The sequence below is a fragment of the Octopus bimaculoides genome, chromosome 2, assembly GCF_001194135.2.
Source record: "Octopus bimaculoides isolate UCB-OBI-ISO-001 chromosome 2, ASM119413v2, whole genome shotgun sequence".
NCBI lineage: Eukaryota > Metazoa > Mollusca > Cephalopoda > Octopoda > Octopodidae > Octopus > Octopus bimaculoides.
The window spans coordinates 122,184,778-122,202,733 of record NC_068982.1 but is presented as its reverse complement, the minus strand read 5'-3'; the positions used below and the strand labels follow the sequence as shown (position 1 = coordinate 122,202,733).

The 17,956-nt window shown below is 35.1% G+C and overlaps 1 protein-coding gene, 1 long non-coding RNA gene and 1 other non-coding gene across 3 annotated transcripts in view; 1 reads left to right on the top strand and 2 right to left on the bottom strand.

Annotated features, from left to right (window-relative positions):
* Positions 1-9,331, bottom strand: part of LOC128247016 (uncharacterized) — a 10,688-nt gene extending 1,357 nt beyond the window's left edge. Inside the window, exons 1-2 of the long non-coding RNA XR_008263419.1 lie at positions 9,168-9,331; positions 5,212-5,295 (exon numbers count right to left, since the gene is read on the bottom strand). This is a non-coding gene — a long non-coding RNA (uncharacterized LOC128247016). The remainder of the gene's footprint in view (positions 1-5,211; positions 5,296-9,167) is intronic.
* LOC106877910 (uncharacterized) overlaps positions 1-17,956 on the top strand; it is a 102,088-nt gene that overhangs the window by 34,973 nt on the left and 49,159 nt on the right. Inside the window, exon 2 of the mRNA XM_014926961.2 lies at positions 7,151-7,334. Coding sequence (XP_014782447.1) covers positions 7,151-7,334 — 184 coding nt within the window. The remainder of the gene's footprint in view (positions 1-7,150; positions 7,335-17,956) is intronic.
* Positions 13,943-14,079, bottom strand: LOC128247144 (U4 spliceosomal RNA). The gene has a single exon (XR_008263558.1). It is a non-coding gene; the product is annotated as a U4 spliceosomal RNA (small nuclear RNA).

Genomic DNA, 17,956 nt, shown 5'->3' with positions numbered 1-17,956 from the left:
TATATATATATATATATATATATATATATATATCATCATCATTTAACATCCATTTTCTATGCTGGCATGGGTTGGATGCTTTAAATGAAAACTAGTAAGCTGGGTAGCTGCACCAGGATTCAATCTTATTTGGCATGGTTTCTACATTTGGATGCCTTTCCTAAAGCCAACCACTCCCAAGACTGTAGCGGCTACTTTTTATGTGCCACCAGTATGGGTGCCACTTATGAAACACCAGCATCAGCCATGACTACAACCTCACTTGGTTTTACGGGTCTTCTCAAGCATGGTATATTACCAAAGATCTTGGTCACTTGTCAATGCCTCTGTGAGGCACAAAGTTTGAAGGGTGCTTTTACGTGTCATGGCATGGGTGCCAGATATGTGACACTGGCATTGGCCACACACAACAAGTTTCTCTCAGTCTCTGTCTACCAAATCCACTCACAATGCTTTGGTTGGTCCAAGGCTATAGTTGAAAACATGCGTAAGGTGCCATGCAGTGGGACTGAACCCTGAACCATGTGGTTGGGAAGCAAGCTTCTTACCATACAGCCATGTTTGCAACTATGCGTACACATATTTATGCATACATTTACATATATTGGTTTTGCAGGACTAGTTGTTTTTGTTTTTACTTTCTGGCTGTGAAAGCCCCCAACACTTTCCTGGCTTTTGCAGGGTCTTCTATGCTGGTGATATTGATACCCATTAATATTCTTCTTTGTAAGTCAAAGAAAGACACGAATAGGGAAGGAATTCCAGAAGACCTGAAGGAAAGACCAGTAGAAGAGTTACAGATAAGAGGCAGTATGCCTGTGGGTCAGGGGTTGGGATGTGTCTGTGAGTGACTTAGTGCCAATCAGGTTAGCATGTCAATTATATTCGTGGGGTGCTGTGTGTGTGTATAATATATATATTCTGTTAGAGCTGAAAAACTTCACAAACTGTTAATCGGTTTCTCAAAGCTGTTCATCAGATAGTTGTGATAGTACAGACTTGTGAAGAAATATTTTTATAAATCGTAAATATATATAAGCATTTATATATGTGTATGTGTGGTATATGTGTGTGTATATATATATATATATATATATATATATATATATACACATACGCACACTCACACAAAAACATTTTTATATATGAGAACAAGTGTATCTCTCTCTCTCTCTCTCTCTCTCTCTCTCTCTCTCTCTCTATATATATATATATATATATATATATATATATATATGTATATGTATATCTGTATGTATGTGTGTATGTCTCTTCTATTTTTAATTATTACAAATCTTCCACTGAGGAGAGGCTGGTTTCCAACAAAGATACAAGGCTCCATCTTTGGGATATAGATAACACAGACAAACTGTATGTGTGTATGTACGTATGTACGTACGTACGTACGTATGTATGTATGTATGTATGTATGTATGTATTACTTCTTTCAGTCATTAGAGTGCAGCCATGAAGGGTTTAGTTGAACAAGTTGAAGTCAGTTCTTATTTTCTTAAAATCTAATACTTATTTTATCAGTCACTTTTGCTGAACTGCTAAGTTATGGCAACATAAACAAACCAATACCAGTTGTCAAGTGGTGGAGAAGAAATACACGCATACACACACGTACATATATGTATGTATGTGTGTGTGTATACACACACACACATATATCCTTTAAGTTCATTTATTGGAAACATTTATGAATATGTATATAAAAACTGCTATTTTATTATGCCGGCTACAGCCAAAAGGACGCCAGCTGGCAATAGCAGTTCTTTGGCATTGCACTGAGTAGTGCCAATATAATGTAGGATAAATATAGTAATAATAATAATAATCCATGGATGGAATTTATAAATATTTTAATGCATTGCTACACGCATTTCCACAAATCACATATTTCTCACACTCATAGTCCCAGGATACAGACTATGATTGTAAGAAATATGTACTTGCTTAGCAAGGATGTACTTGCATAGCAAGTGACCTGATCTAAGATCGTGTGCTGAGACGAAAACAATTGCAGCGTGGAAGGTGTTTATAAGCCATTTGAGAAACACACAAAAACCATTAGATTCACTTCAACATTTAAATTTAATTTGCCAAAATATTTTCGTCGCTTTGAGACTGCGACCTGTTCACTGACAAAATTCTGTGCTATATATACATATGTATATATGACAGGTTTCCACACAGATGAGGCTATAGTAGAAGATACTTGCCCAAGGTACCACACTGTGAGACTGAATCTAAAATCATGTGATTGCAAAGAGAGCTTAATCCCTCACCCTTGCCTGAGAGTATGAATTTGTGTGTGTGTGTGTGTGTGTGTACGCGCACACACAACAAAATAGTTCTCTATACTGTTAAATTTACTGATATCTCAAGTTTGTTGGAAGTTGAACCTATCTTTCAAACATAGCTATCATGATACTGTATCCTGTGTCTCCTTCCCACTCAACAAGTATTTGAGACATTTAATTTCAAATATCTCACAATGAATGTCTCACACAAGAACATGAGAGAGAGGAAGAGTGGAGAGAGAGAGAGATTAAGAAAGATTCTGTCTGTTAGGAACATTGGAAGTATGAGAGCTGGGTGAATGATAGGTTATAAGGAGCTTGACTATTAACCTTAAAGTTCAAATTCTTCTGGTATCATATTATTGTTGTTAGCAGTTAGTTCCAGGTCAGCTCTGATTGGGCAGGCATACCATCAAAGGCATTCCAACCATGAACATCCTTTCTTTTTTATATATCAAGGATTAGATTATCCAATGTGCTTCTTTTATTTTTATCCCTTATCTTTTATCTTTTTCTTGTCTCAGTCATTTAACTGTGGCCATGCGGGAGCATAACCTTAAGAATTTTAGTTGAAGAAATCGACCCTAATACTATTTTTTTAAAGCCTAGTACTTATTTTATCAGTCTCTTTTACCAAACCACTAAGTTATGGGGATATAAACACACCAACCCTGGTTGTCAAGCAGTGGTGGGGGACAAACCTAGACACACACACACACATGTAATGATGTTATCTAAGGTGTCTCTTCTTTTGTTACTTTGGTATGAGGGAGATATCAGCTGCTATTTCTAGTTCTAGCACAGCATTTCTTTTACCACTTTTGTCCCTTGCTCCCCTTCAATTTTCTAAAAATGTGTACACCCTATCATGTATGGACAAACTTAGTATATAAGTGGTCTAGTGGTTAGGATTCTATGCTGTCACCATGGCAACTGGGGTTATAATACTCGTATCTGTTTATTGTTAGTGTTTAATCTTTGGTCACTCCTATAATTATAAACATTCTGACTGTGACAAACTTTTTTCTTTTTTTTGTTGTTTTTGTATATGAGAGATTACATTGCCCATCGTATTCTTCTTATTTAAGACTGTGGTGTGATTTGAGGGAAATTTGGTTGCTATTTCTAGTAGGCCAAGGAGTGACTGAATAGAGGCTCATTAGTTAGAACTACTGGTGTCCACTTTATTCATAAAATATCTCAGTATAATTTGATCTCAAATCCATAAAGAGTAATTCATGTAGTACATTTATCCTGAATATAATTTTGATTCTAAAATAGAAAATAATCTATTTTACTATTGTTGTCATTATGGTCATTGCTATAGCCATTGTTTTCATCATCATTGTTGAGCTGTGGCTATGTCATTTATTTCAGTTTAACAAATCAAATGTCAAGAGAACAGGCTTAATATATTGAATTTCTGATAATTCACAGATTCAAAATATTAGAGTGGTCCAGCTGAGAGAATTTGAAGTCTGAATCAATCATTTTCTCATGACTCTTCTATTTAACAATAGTCAAGTTAATGTAAACATATATTTAATACAATGAGCATTTTAAGTTATACTGCATCCAGCCTTGGTTTGGGAGTTCTAGGGTTTTTGAGGAATGTGGAATCACCTCTTAGTCACTGTTGTTCCAGGTCTGTTCTGACACAGAGTAGTAGCACCTGTCAGGGTCACAAATATGGGTCAAATAGCATATTAGGGCTTGCCTACATATGCATATGACTGGGTCAGGCGAACTCTGCAGAAGAACTCTTCATGGTTTGACAGCAATGCATTGTGGAGGGCAGCAATCATCTTAACCTGGTCTTTCCACTGGATTGAAGATGGTCACAACAAGAGTGAGATTAATGGTGCACAACTCTTTTTCACCTTTAAACAAAGTTACCACACAAGTCATCAGTCATCCAAAGGATAACTAGATGGTCCTTGTCACCCCAATGGACAAAAATGAAAATGAGCATTAAGTTCAATAGGACCACCATTAGTCAGAACTGACCATATATCTGCACATAGGTGTGCCAGCTTGGGCTTGGAATTTTTCAGGAAGATTAGCAGTTGCCCATGCATGTAAGTCTTCTCTTTCTTTGACACCAATGTTTATCTAAGGAAAAGGCTACTTACTCAGGCCTATACTGCTTGGAACCAGTGTCGATACAGGAATTGCTCTTTCTGTCAGAAGACCTAAAGCTGGAACAGATACTGTAAGGCATCTAACTCTATCCACTGCCCTGGTTTGGCATTTATTTATTGATCCCTAAAGTATGAATTGCAGAGTTGATCTTGGCAGCATTTAAATTCAAAATGCTGAGGATTTGAACAAATAGCAAGAGGTATTCTATCCAACACTCATATTCTGTTAATTCATTGCCTTGCTTCATTAAGTAGCTAATTAGAAATAATCATGCAATGAGAAGAGACAGTATTTGATTAAACATATATTAGCCAATTACTAATATTGACTAATTAAATCAGTAAGTATGAGAGACAACTCTGTGTATATTTCAATCATATTAAACCTCCTCAGCAAAACATGGATTTCCTAGTACTTACTAAAATACTGATGAGAGAATAACTAAATAAATATTGTACTCTGGTTGATTTGGAAAAGTACTATACTTTTAAGAATAAATTACTCAGAATTACCATCACTATCTGCACAAAAAATAACAGTTGAGTTCATAATAACATATTGAGTCTAGTGAGCTAATGAAAAATAATTATACTGTGAAAAAAAGGCAATATTAGTCAATGATTGATAATGGTTTTATTATTTTGGTAACTAGGGGAGATAACTATGGATGTTTTTCTCATATTACAACCTTATTAGAAAAGCATAAATTTTACTATATATGACAAAGTAGCTACAAGAGAATCACAAATTAAATCTACCATACCACACTAGTTGGCTTGGTCTTGACTAATAATTCATAACTGAGTCATCATGCCACTCCCTTTGCTTTGATGATTCAAATTCTTGGCTGAAATAAATTATTGGAGAATGAACCAGATTTGTCATACAGATAGATCAAAAATAGAATTTAAATCAATGCAATGATTAACTTTATAACATGCATTATATACAGTGTGAACTGTTGAAATATTATATAGTTTAGCTGAACTCTTTAACCATGAACGTTTCAAGTATTTTGCTTAAGAGGTGAATTGTAACCCTGAGATATCTGCTGATGATAAAATTACTTTGATGTTTTAGTCATCACCAAGAGAAAGAGCTTGCAACATCTTCAGATAGCTCCTGCAGTTTCTACTTGAACAAAGCAACTGTAATGTTTATTTCACCTCAAACTGTTTTGAACTTTTGTTTTTGTTTTTGCTTTATTTTTTATTTTTAGTGTTGTAGTTGAGATTTAACTTTTATTTATTCTGGCAGGTGAAGATATCAGAGTTCTAGTTGTTGGTAGTTGCTCTGACTGAGCAGATCTTTGATCAAAGGTGTTTCGGATATGACAAACATCTCTTCTATTTTCTACAGACAGTGTATATTTAAGATTTCAATAACCAGTGTGTCTATTCTTTTAAGAAAGTAGAGACATGATTCTAAATCTTTTTGACTTAGTGATGCTCTGGAAATCAAGTGTTATGGTAAATGTTGCATGAAAAATCCAAACAAAAATCGTTTTAAAGTTTAAAATTTATTTTAAATATTTAGTAAATTATTGCTTGTCTATCTTGATTCTATTATTTATATGTATAAAAAGGTGGCAAACTGGCAGAATCGTTAGCACGCCAGGTGAAATGCTTAGTAATATTTCGTCCGTCTTTACGTTCTGAGTTCAAATTCTGTTGAGGTTGACTTTGCCTTTCATCCTTTCGGGGTCAATAAATTAAGTACCAATGAAAGACTGGAGTTGGTATAATCAACTACTCCCCCTCCCGCAAAATTTCAGGCCTTGTGCCTTTAGTAGAAAGGATTATTTATATGTATAAAGGCAGTGAGCTGGCAGAATCTTTTGCACACTGGGCAAAACTCTTAGCAGTATTTCATCTGTTTTTACTTTCTGAGATCAACATCTGCTGAGGTTGAGTTTGCTTTCCATCCTTCTGAGGTTGTTAAAATAAATACCAGTTGGACACTGGAGGTCAATGTAATCTACTATCCTCCATCCCAAAATTTCAGTAGAAAGGATTATTTAAATATAGTATCCTATAGTAGAAATGGTGCCGGTGGCACGTAAAAGCACCCACTACACTCTCGGAGCGGTTGGCGTTAGGAAGGGCATCCAGCTGTAGAAACTCTGCCAGATCAGATTGGAGCCTGGTGCAGCCTTCTGGCTTGCCAGTCCTCAGTCAAATCGTCCAACTCATGCTAGCATGGAAAGCGGATGTTAAACGATGATGATGATGATGATGACAGATAAGGAAATAATTTATTCTCAAACGCAGAATAATGCTGACAGAACAGCAGGAACAAGATAAAATATCCATATTTTGCAGAAAAATTTGTCAGCTTCTAGCCATGAGACTCGAACTCACATCCCTATGATATTTAAATGTATGTATGAGCGTGGTAAGCTGACAGAATCGTTAGAGAAACAGACAAAATGTTTAGCTCTATTTCTTCCAATTCTTTACATTCAGAGTTCAAATTTTGTCAAGGTTGACTTTGCTTTTCATCCTTTCAGGGTCAATAAAGTAAGTATCAGTTGAGCACTAGGGTCAACGTGACCACCTACCCCCTCCCCTAAAGTTACTGACCTTCTACCAAAATTTTAAACTGTTATTTATAGCTATGTGTAACAAAATTATGAATGATACGTTTTTCAAGCATTCCTGTTTTCTAAAGTCTCGAATTATATTTTGTTTGGTCACTTATAGAAAACCCTCTTTGCTGACCGAAGCCATCCAAGTAAGAAGAAAGATCGTCCAAACAATCAAGCTAACGTCATTGCTCTTCATAGCAATGGTGTGAATACAGATGAACGTCGACGTCCAAATGTTAATGTAGACTGCCATGAAGCAGGCACTGGTTACACACCTCTAATACTTGCTGTTCTCAATCGTAAGTAGATATACAAATTATGATTTTTATATTGTTGTCATAATTTAATTGTTCCAGAGTTTCTTGCTATCAATTGATAGACACAGGCATGGTTTCGTGATTAAGAAGTTTGCTTTGCAACCACATGGGTTTGAGGTTCAATCCCACTGTGGAATACCTTGGGCAAGTGTCTTTTACCATAGCTCTAGGCCAATGCTTTGTAAGTAAATTTGATAGATGCTGTGTGGAAGCCTGTCATGTGTGTGTGTGTGTGTGTGTTTCTTTGTTCCTCCCTCCACCACTTAACAATTAGTGTTGGTTTGTTTATGTCCTTGTAACTTCACAGTTTAGCAATGCAAACCAATAAAATAAGTATCAGACATAAAATATAAGTACTGGGGTCAATTTGTTTCACTAAATCGCTTTAAGGTGGTACCCCTGCATGGCTGCAGTCCAATGAGTGAAACAAGTAAAAGATAAAAGATATTTCATGATCATATTTCTCATAGAAAAACATTTTCTATGTGTTTCAATTAATTTCAAAAATAATTGAAGATTTTAAGGGGTTTAGTAAAATAGTTAATTTTCCTATCTATTGGTTGCTGTTGTTGTTGTTGCTTAGATCCAGGTCATCTTCATTAGCAAGTCCTACAATCAAAGACTTTCCAGCCTTGACCCTCCTACCTTTTTGTATTTTTATCACAAGTAATATTGTCCAGTGCATACTTAAGATGGTAAAGCTTAGTTTGAGGGTGGCTGCTATTTCAAGCAGTTTAATCAGCCAGATAGAGGATTCTTTATTTCATTGATGTATCAATATGGTGTTTGTAAGATAACTTAATATAAGATTAATTCTTAATATCATGATAGAAGGTCTTAATTTAAATATATAAAATTTAACACAAGTTGTTCCATATCATAGGACTAGGTGGTCTCAGGTATTAAAATGGTTAATCTTTACATAAATGGCAAAAGTCAATCACTCTGATACTGAACCCCAGTTTCTCTAACAGAGGAGAGACAAATCTTCTGTTGAACAAAAAGTTACATGGACTTTCTCAAAAATACTTCCAGCCCAGTCCTTATATGGCTGTGGTTAAGTAGTTTACCAGTTTGATCCAACTGCATGGAACTTTGGGTGAGTGCTTTCAGAGAGACCGTTCCTGTTCTTGAATGGAAGATTTTATTTGTTGTCTGGTTTAACACAACCATCTGGTTTGTGGGTGCTTTTAGTAGAGCTCAGGAGTTTAATTTGTTGTAAGAATTTCAGCCATGTCTCCCATTTGCAGGTAGCTTTCTTCCTTCCATCTACCAGATTCGGATGCCCAGACATGGATCATGAACTCTACATTTCCATCTCAGACTAAGCCATTAGAAGAAAAGAAATACAAAAAAAAAGAAAACTAAGGTAGTACAAAATAACATATTGTCCCATAACACAACACCAGAATAGATTTGAACCGATAGTCCATGTAGTGAAATTCAAATTTCTTATCTAGTTAGGTATTTTGTTTTTTCTAAGTATATGAGGGAGATAAAAAGATAAGGAAAAAATTAAGAGCAACCCATACATCCAACTCAACAAATATATACTTTTGAGTGATTTAGTACCTCTTTGTACATACCAACATGCAGTATTTTGTTCTTGAACTTTGCACATATAAACTTGGAGCTTAAAACTAGCCAATCAAACATTGAAGGCCAACCAATAGATCCAGTTCATTAAATATACTATGCTCTAGTCTGGCCTGGTACTTCACTGCACACTCTGATATGACATATTTTGTTCCTGAACCTTACTTAAATAGATTTATACAACATCATTAGATAATCAGAAATTTGAAAACAACTTACAAGTTATACAGACTCCAGAGAGCTGTTGAATACCTTTATATATTACATGTATCATACTGAGGGCACATTGCATTCAGATTGTGATTCTTGTATTAACAGCAGCAGAAGCTTGAAAGTGAATTTGACTAATGTAGAATAGCAGAGATTATTACTTGGTATTTGTAATAGCAATCTAGTAACCCAGTATAGTACTTGTGCCTAGGCAATTGATGTTTTAACTATTCTGACATACACATATTGTTTGTCTTCTGTAATGCAAGTGATAAGGATTTTCAAAATGTTTCTCCTCTAAGTCCCTTGCTAGCTATGTTGTTGTTGGTGGCGGTGGTGGTGGTAGTGGTGGCGGTGGTGGCATAGGCAGTTTTGATAGTGATAGATAAATTATTTTGTTGTGATAACCTGGAGAACTTATGACATTTATTATTTGCATAATGCAATGTAGTGTGATGACATAATCATTATAAACTGATTACCAAAAGTCATTGGATGAAAAGAGTGCCACAGAAGATTTTGTCTCCATAAAGAGTATATGGACTAAGTTACGTTAGCAGAGAATACTCCTTTCCAAGTTATGTTCACTGAAGGAATGAACTTATCATTGATAGCTAACAAAACACTTACTAATTTTACAATGCAATTGCTGCATACAGCAATGATTTGCATCACACTGTAGAAGCTCTAAGCAATGACTCTGCTGGCTAGAAATTGCAGCTGAATTTCTCTCAAATCACAAAGCAGTTCTATAAATGCAAAAAGTCAGGATGGTCACAGACAGATTGTTTTTGATCATTTTGATCAAAAGTCTGTTTGTGACAGCTGGATGGACCAAACCATTGGGAGTTAAGTATCTTGGCCATAGACACAGTGCAGTGTCTGTGACAGGATAACATAGGACCCACCAACCGTTCAGTTAGTAATCTGACACTATTGATTCGACCATCTTTACTTTGTTGTATAGAGTAATGTAGAAGTTAAGAAGTATAAAGCTGTGTAGTGTAGTGTTTGGCATGGTTCCAAATATTTTTCATTTTCATATTGCTGTTTATGCTTCAAGCCTGTAATATATTCAAATATTATTTCTATATAAACTGTTTGGTTTCTTACTTGCTTATGGCACTGAATGAAGGTAGAAACATTGCCAGACTGCTGCTAATGTGCCAAAGTGTTTGTGTGACGTGAAACAGGCTGCAAAATCTCGTTTATGTGTATGATGTACACACACACACACACACACACACACAGGTATATGTATATATATGAATATATGTAATATACATATATGTAGTCTTTCACTTGGCTTTTCTTTTTTAATCTTTTTGTAGACATTAATTAAGAATGGTTGTGGTTTATCTGCAGCTTCGCATGGTTGTCTAACATGTAGAGAATATTAATTTAGGGCAGCGTTTCTTAAACTTTTGCCTGTATTCTCCAATCCACTTTAACCAGTTCAATAATCCCATTTTTCTTGTCTTATAATAAAAAGGTCTTGTATGCAAATACATAGTTTATTCCTTAACATTAACAAACAGCCTTTTATCAGTTTAACATTAGCATCCTTAAACTCAACATTAACAAGAATAAATCTAGCCAAAACAGTATGAATTATGACAAAGATTATTTTTTTAACTCTTAAAGCAATTTTCTCATGGTTAAAAAATTTGCTTCTCAACCACATGGTTTTTGGGTTCAATTTCACTGTGTGGCACCTTGATTGAGTATATTGTACTATAGCTACAGGGCAACCAAAGCTTTGTGAGTGGATTTGCTAGATGGAAATTGAAAGAATCCCATTGTATATATATATATATATATATATATATATATATATATATATATATATATATATATATATATATATATATATGTATATATAAATGGAACAAAAACGGAATAGAGGGCATTAAAACGTTCGGACAGATAGACAACAAAAAGAAGGACAGGCAAAAAAAGCCGGGTCATTCTTGGCTTTCTTTCATCAGTCAAGTACCAGAAGTCATGACCATTTTAGACAGTTACACTTGAGATGGTTCGATCTGGTTGTCTCCCTAAAAGTCTAAGCTAAGAGCATTAGGCCCCTTTGTAAGAAAGCTAGTGAATGTGTTTGGCAACAAAGACAAAAAAACAATATATATATATATATATATAATTGAAAGGATTTGGAGTCAACTAGAAGAAGTAGAGTTGGACATTTATTTTCAATCACTACAATTGTTTCCATGTAACGTAGTTCTTCAGATATGCAGGTACTTGATTATGCAACTGTTTCCCTGCATTATGAGATCTAGTTGTGTTTCCTCAGACAATATGTAAATATTGTCTCCATAAGTTCAAATTCTCGGTTTCAAGGCCATCCTCTGTCTGTCATGGCCTGGAGTTCGTAGTGGCCAGTTTGCCAATGGACTTTCTGCCACAACACATCCTTTGATAAACTCAGTGGCTGCTACTAACTCCAGGCCATGACAGACAGTGGGGATGCCCTTGAAACTGAGAATTTGAACTTACGGAGACAATATTTACATATCACTTGAGGAAACACAACTAGATCTTATAATGCAGGGAAACAGTTGCATAATCAAGTACTTACAAGCCTGGAGAACTACGTTGCATGGAAATAATTGTAATTATTGAAAATAAATGTCCAACTCTACTCCTTCTTGTTGACTCCAAATTCTTTCAATTATCTATTCACACATGACAGAAGCCCAAATGCAAATGTGGAAGTATGTATAATACTACTACCAGATAGCACTAGGTGAAATCTGAAGGTGGACGAGCTTTATACTGTACTTTACTATGTTCTTAACAGACTATGCCATAACTATATATGTATATATAAGCACCCATGCTGGCGCCACATAAAAAGCAACTGGTACACTGGGAAGTGATTGGTGTTAGAAAGGACATCCAGCTGTACAAACCATGCCAAAATAGACAACTGGAATCTGGGCAGCTACCCAGTTACCCAGTTCTTGTCAAACCATCCAATCCATGCCAACATGGAAAGCAGACATTGAATGATGATGATGTGTGTTATTATCTCCTTGCCTTGACATTCTGTGATAGTTGTAAGTGAGTGTCACCATCATACAAGCAATGCCTTTCTTTTCCAGTCTGCCCTGAAAACATGTCTGGTCATGGGGAAATAGTACCTTATTTGAAAATAAGTAAGGGTTGGTGATAGAAGGGACATCTAGCTGTTGAAAATCTGCCTCAACAAATTCCCTCCAGCCCATGCAAACATAGAAAAAGGGGATGTTAAAACGGTGATGAGGAAATGCCAAATTTTCCCCTGGAATCCTGAAATTGTTTTCTCTTGGTTAAGAATTGTAGATTTAGAGTTTGACGTACTTTCTAACAAAAACACAGAGAGCTACAAATAAGATTAGTGGTTATTGATGAGGCTGAGATCTTATTAATAAATCATTGATGTGTTTTCTGTGTCTTTATTAAGTTGAATGCTCATAAAGTGATTGAGTGAGTAATGGGGGAAGGGAAGAGATTTATAAGTGAGAGAAAGAGATAGGGAAGTAGAAAGAGAATGAGGAAGGGAAGGAGTGAGTGATGTAAGGAGATAAGAAGAAGTGAGTGAAGTAAGGAGCTAATGGGTGTGGATTAAAAGAGAGAAATTCGAGATGCTGCTGTCGGGTAGTAACAGGTCATCTACCACTTGGTTTGTTAAATAAACATTGAAGTCTTGACATTATTTTTTTGCTTTTAAGGAGTAAGTAAAGGAAATAGATATATTTTTTTAAATTTTGTTTTGTTGAATCCATCAAGTCAAGAGATTGTTCTTTTTGTTGTTTAGTCCCACCCACCTCTATCAACCCTACTCCAAGTAGACCAATGATCAAATACATTCCACCTATGAACACTCTTGTTTACACACCAAGTAAATCTAGGGATACATTAACTAATATGTAATCCTTTTTTAAAGAAGATAGATTCGATTTGTGAGAGATTTGACTGCTATTTCTAGCTGGCTTAATGACCACTCTGAAGCTCTTTCATTGGTTTGTGAGATTAAGAGGCTGAGTGGCTAAATGGGAAGTTTGATATCTTATTGGCTAAGAGAATATGACTTAATTTAACAGTCACTATTTTAACTGTTTTCAAAAGAAAACAGAGATAAATAATGGTTATATAGAAGCCATGTGAAGGCCTTTCATGTTGTGTTAATATTGTGTTGTGTTACTATTTGCTATTATAACTTGGTGGATAGTCTGAGCTTGGCAGTTTTGGAAGGTATCCAGACTAGAAGGACAACTTCAAGCCAAGGGAGATGTGCTGTAACAGCTACTCTGATTCATAGGGCTCACACTTGCAGATAGCCATCTCCATCCCAATAATGGTGAGTGAGGATATGGCCCAGGGGCCAAACACACCAGAGGTCTCCTATGCCCCTGGCTTGACCATAAAACTATCAGAGAGTGACCAATATAGTTTGCTTTTCTTAGCCTAATGAGCAGTGGATCCTAGACTGGTAGCTGAACACACCAAGTTGCTGCTGGAGAAGGTGTCACAGCATGCTACATCCCAGTAGATGGGGGTCCTACCACCACAGAATGGGAAAATCATCATGCTGTCAGGTTTTTTACTGTCCCTTCAGTCTAGCCTTGCTGGCTCAAACTGGGAACAGAAGCCTGTGGCATCTAGGCCATGGTTTATGATTTCGTTAAGAGCAACATGGAGCAGAAGGCAGCCAGCACTATAATCCCTCACTAGCTGTAAGTGCCTGCAAACAGTATCAATCCTGGCATTAACTCAGATAAGAAAATACCTCAGGTGGGTCATGACTCTGTTCATCTCCAAGAGAGCTCGAAATGGAAACAAATAGATAAGAAGAGTTTTTAACCAGCAACAACCACACCTCGAATAACCCTCATCGGCTGTGGTACTGCTTCTGCATGTATCTGAAGTCCCAGAACTTCCTTTTGAGGATGAAAACATTCATTCATTCATTCAATGTTACACCCAGTAATTAGTAAGCTATGTTTTATAGAGTTAAGCTGTTGTACATCAGAAGACAAATGTTCTACTATAGCCTCAAATTGAGCAAAGCTGTAGTGAAATTTTGCAGACAGAAACTGTACAGAAACCCATATGTACACACACACACACACACACACACGTGTGTGTGTGTGTGTGTGTGTTGACAAAAGTATCTTGTGATATTTTATGTAAGTTGCTTACATGTAAATTGCTTCCCTTTAGATCTTCTTGACTTTGCATTTCATCTACCTCTGAATTAGATCAAATAAGTTCCAAGGTATCAGTCTATATAATAGGCAGTGGACTGGCAGAATCATTAAAGCCTGTGGTATGTAGTTAAGATCCTTTGTATTCCAAATTCAGATCCTGCTAAGGCCAAATTTGCCTTTCATTCCTTCTTTCTCAATGAAGTGAAGTACCAATCAAGTATAAGGCCTTTAATATTCCTATAAAGCATCCTAGATGAGGCTAGAAATATGATAGACAACCAAGAATAAGGCATATTTTCAGTTTAGTGACTGAATCCAGTAAAAATAAATAAGACTTGCAGAGATTAGTTCCATAGGATAATGAGTAATGAGTAGCAAATTTACAGCAATATTTTCATTTTCAGGCATGGCTATTTATGTTTGTTTACATTACTAATGCACTTAGGAATGGAATGTTATAACTTCCATTTCTTCCTTCCCTTAAATTAGTAATCACCTATTAACAGATATAGTAAGTTATTGAAAGACAAGGTGATTCTATCATATTTGCATGGGTTATTGCCAATGATGTAATTCCTGGTGTTATGTATTAGATGTTGTATGAAGTCTTGTGTTTTAAACATATCAGAAGTTTTAAGGTATATATAACAAGTACATATATGTACTTGCTTCAGCACTACATACATTAAAATTGGAATGATACAGAGAGGCATTCCATATTTTTTAAAGGCACAGGCATGGTTATGTGGTAAGCTTGCTTCCCAACCACATGGTTGTGGGTTCAGTCCCGCTGCATGGCAGTATATATTATTAAAGTGGTGCTCCAGTATGACTGCAGTCAAATGACTGAAACAAGTAAAAGAGTGCGTATGTGTGTGTGTGTGTATCTATGTGTGTATCTTTGTGTCTGTGTTTGTCCCCCACCCCTGCTTGACAACCAGTGTTGGTGTATTTACATCCCCATAACTTAGTGATTCAGCGAAAACAAAAAACTGATAAAATAAGTACCAGGCTTATGAAAATAAGTCCTGGGGTCAATTTGTTTGACTAAAACCCTTCAATGGCAGTGCCCCAGCATGGTCACAGTCAAATTACTGAAGCAAGGAAAAGAAGAAGATAAAAGATAACAATATACAGATGTATGGCATTGTTTAAAATGATAAAAACTTGAATCACATTCATGTATTTTTTATGATTTTATTTTCATCATTTTGTTTTCTGGGTGTAAATCCTTATCTTTGTTCAGTATCTTTTTTTTTTTTTTTTGCTCTCAAACATCAGTAATGAAAATACTTATATGATACTGAGGTTTGTTACAAAACAAACCTTTAAATTGACTAAGTTTGGGACACTAGTTATCTTATGACTACTTGCAACATTTTATGGTCTGTTTATTGACCCTTTTGAAAACAACCTGCTTGAGATAATCCCTGGTTCTATGATACTAACTTCCTATTCTAAACCAATCTAAATTATAACTTTGTGTCAAAACTTCTTGTTAATCTATGTTCCAAAAGTCAATTTAATAATGAAAAAGTAACTTAACTAAATTATTTATTTTATGAAATTACTCAAAGCAGAGAATGTATTTCAACAGAAATAAGGTAATGAAAACAGTTAAAAGGTTTAAGTGTTTCACTTTATGTATCACTATAGGCAACTGGACTAATATATGTGTATTTGCTAAATTTATTCATTTATTAAGCTTCCATATGTTATTTGGCTTTATTTTAATTAGTGAATATCTCTATTAATTTTTTTTTAATAAGACATTCTATTGCATTAGAGCCAAATATTTTGATTAAGTGAAGCATAATTCAAAAATAGAAAAAATAAAAAAACACATTCCCCCCTGGCCCAGACAGATGAAATATTTAATAATTCAAAAAAGATTTTAGTAAGAGAAATAAATTGATATAACACTTTCTGTTAATATAACCGCAAAATGACATAATCCTGCTTTTTCAGTAAAAACTACTGGTAATAGTAATTTCTTTGTGAATAAAGGTATTGTCACTAAACTACATATGTCCTGTTGGCCTATGAAGAACCCCTGTTAGTCTATCACACAAAGACTCTTTCTTTAGACAATTCTTGTTTGCCATGCCATGCCATGCAAATTTCTTAAAGCCTCTCTATCCTAGTGTAGGTCATAGTAATATAAACACATTTTCTTTGGGATATTTTTTCTCTGGGTATTTTAAAGTTAGCTCTCATTTCAGCTGTTGTGTGTGTGTGTACCCTATATTTTCTATGCAGGATATTTGCTGCCCCTTTCTTCTTGTGCGTGTAGTTCATATAGACTCACAACTGTAGCATCAACTGCCTGTTGAGTTCTCATGCACTCTCCATGATTACATATTTCACTAAGATGAATTCAAATTGAATTTTCAGTATTCATAAGCATCTATCTGCTCTATCTCTCTCACTATTTGTGTGTGTGTGTGTGTGTGAACAAATGAATATATATGTATATATATATATATATATATATAATATAAGAAGGAAAATGCACACAGTTTACATAGTTTTAATATATTTCGTTTTTATATATATATTTTATAAGTGAAAGAGTATTGTGTTTGTCGACTGGTTTCACTTTCATTAATCATGACATTGAAATTATTGTAATAACGTATTTTCTTAGGAAGATTCAATCACAAACTTCTCCACACACAACATGGTCTAAAATCTTAAGAAAATATGAAATTACAATAATTTCAATGTCATGATTAGTGAAAGCGAAACCAGTCAACAAACTCAATACTATTTCACTTATAAAATATATATATCGTCATCATCATCATCATCGTTTAACATCCGTTTTCCATGCTGGCATGGGTTGGACGGTTTGACTGAGGTCTGGAGAGCCAGCAGCTATATGTATAGATATATATATATATGTGTGTATAGTCTGAATTTTATAGTGTTAATTATCCATCACAGCTGGTCTTACCAATCATTTTCGTGTGAAGTTATATAATGGAGTGTTAGGCAACAAACCAGTTATATGGTATACACTCATCAGAGATAGCCATTATATAACTTCATGCAAAACTGATTGGTAAGACCAGCTGTGATGGATAATTAACACTATAAAATTCAGACAATATACCCACTCTACTTACAGTTATACAAGTGCATCTTCTCCCTGATTTATGCTCTCTAAGACGATTCAAGCATTATATGTATTAAGTCATATGTAAACAAACATAAGTCTGTTTTTGAAGCATCAAAATGTATTGTAGAACAAGTAGAAAGATATATTTTTCAACACGTAAATGAAGATAGAACAGCATATATAGGATAAGATCCTTTTAGAGCAGAAAAGTTTGTCGGCAACCAGCCATGAGATGGCTGGTTGCCGACAAACTTTTCTGCTCTAAAAGGATTTTATCCTATATATGCTGTTCTATCAGCATTTACGTGTTGAAAAATATATCTACTTGTTATATATATATATATATATCAAAATTGTGTAAAATATGTGCATTTTCCTTCATTTATTTTATATGCATATTTTTGGCATTACAACTCATCACGTGGGGATAATCGAAATTCTCCTCCTCCTTTTTTTGTTATATACATATA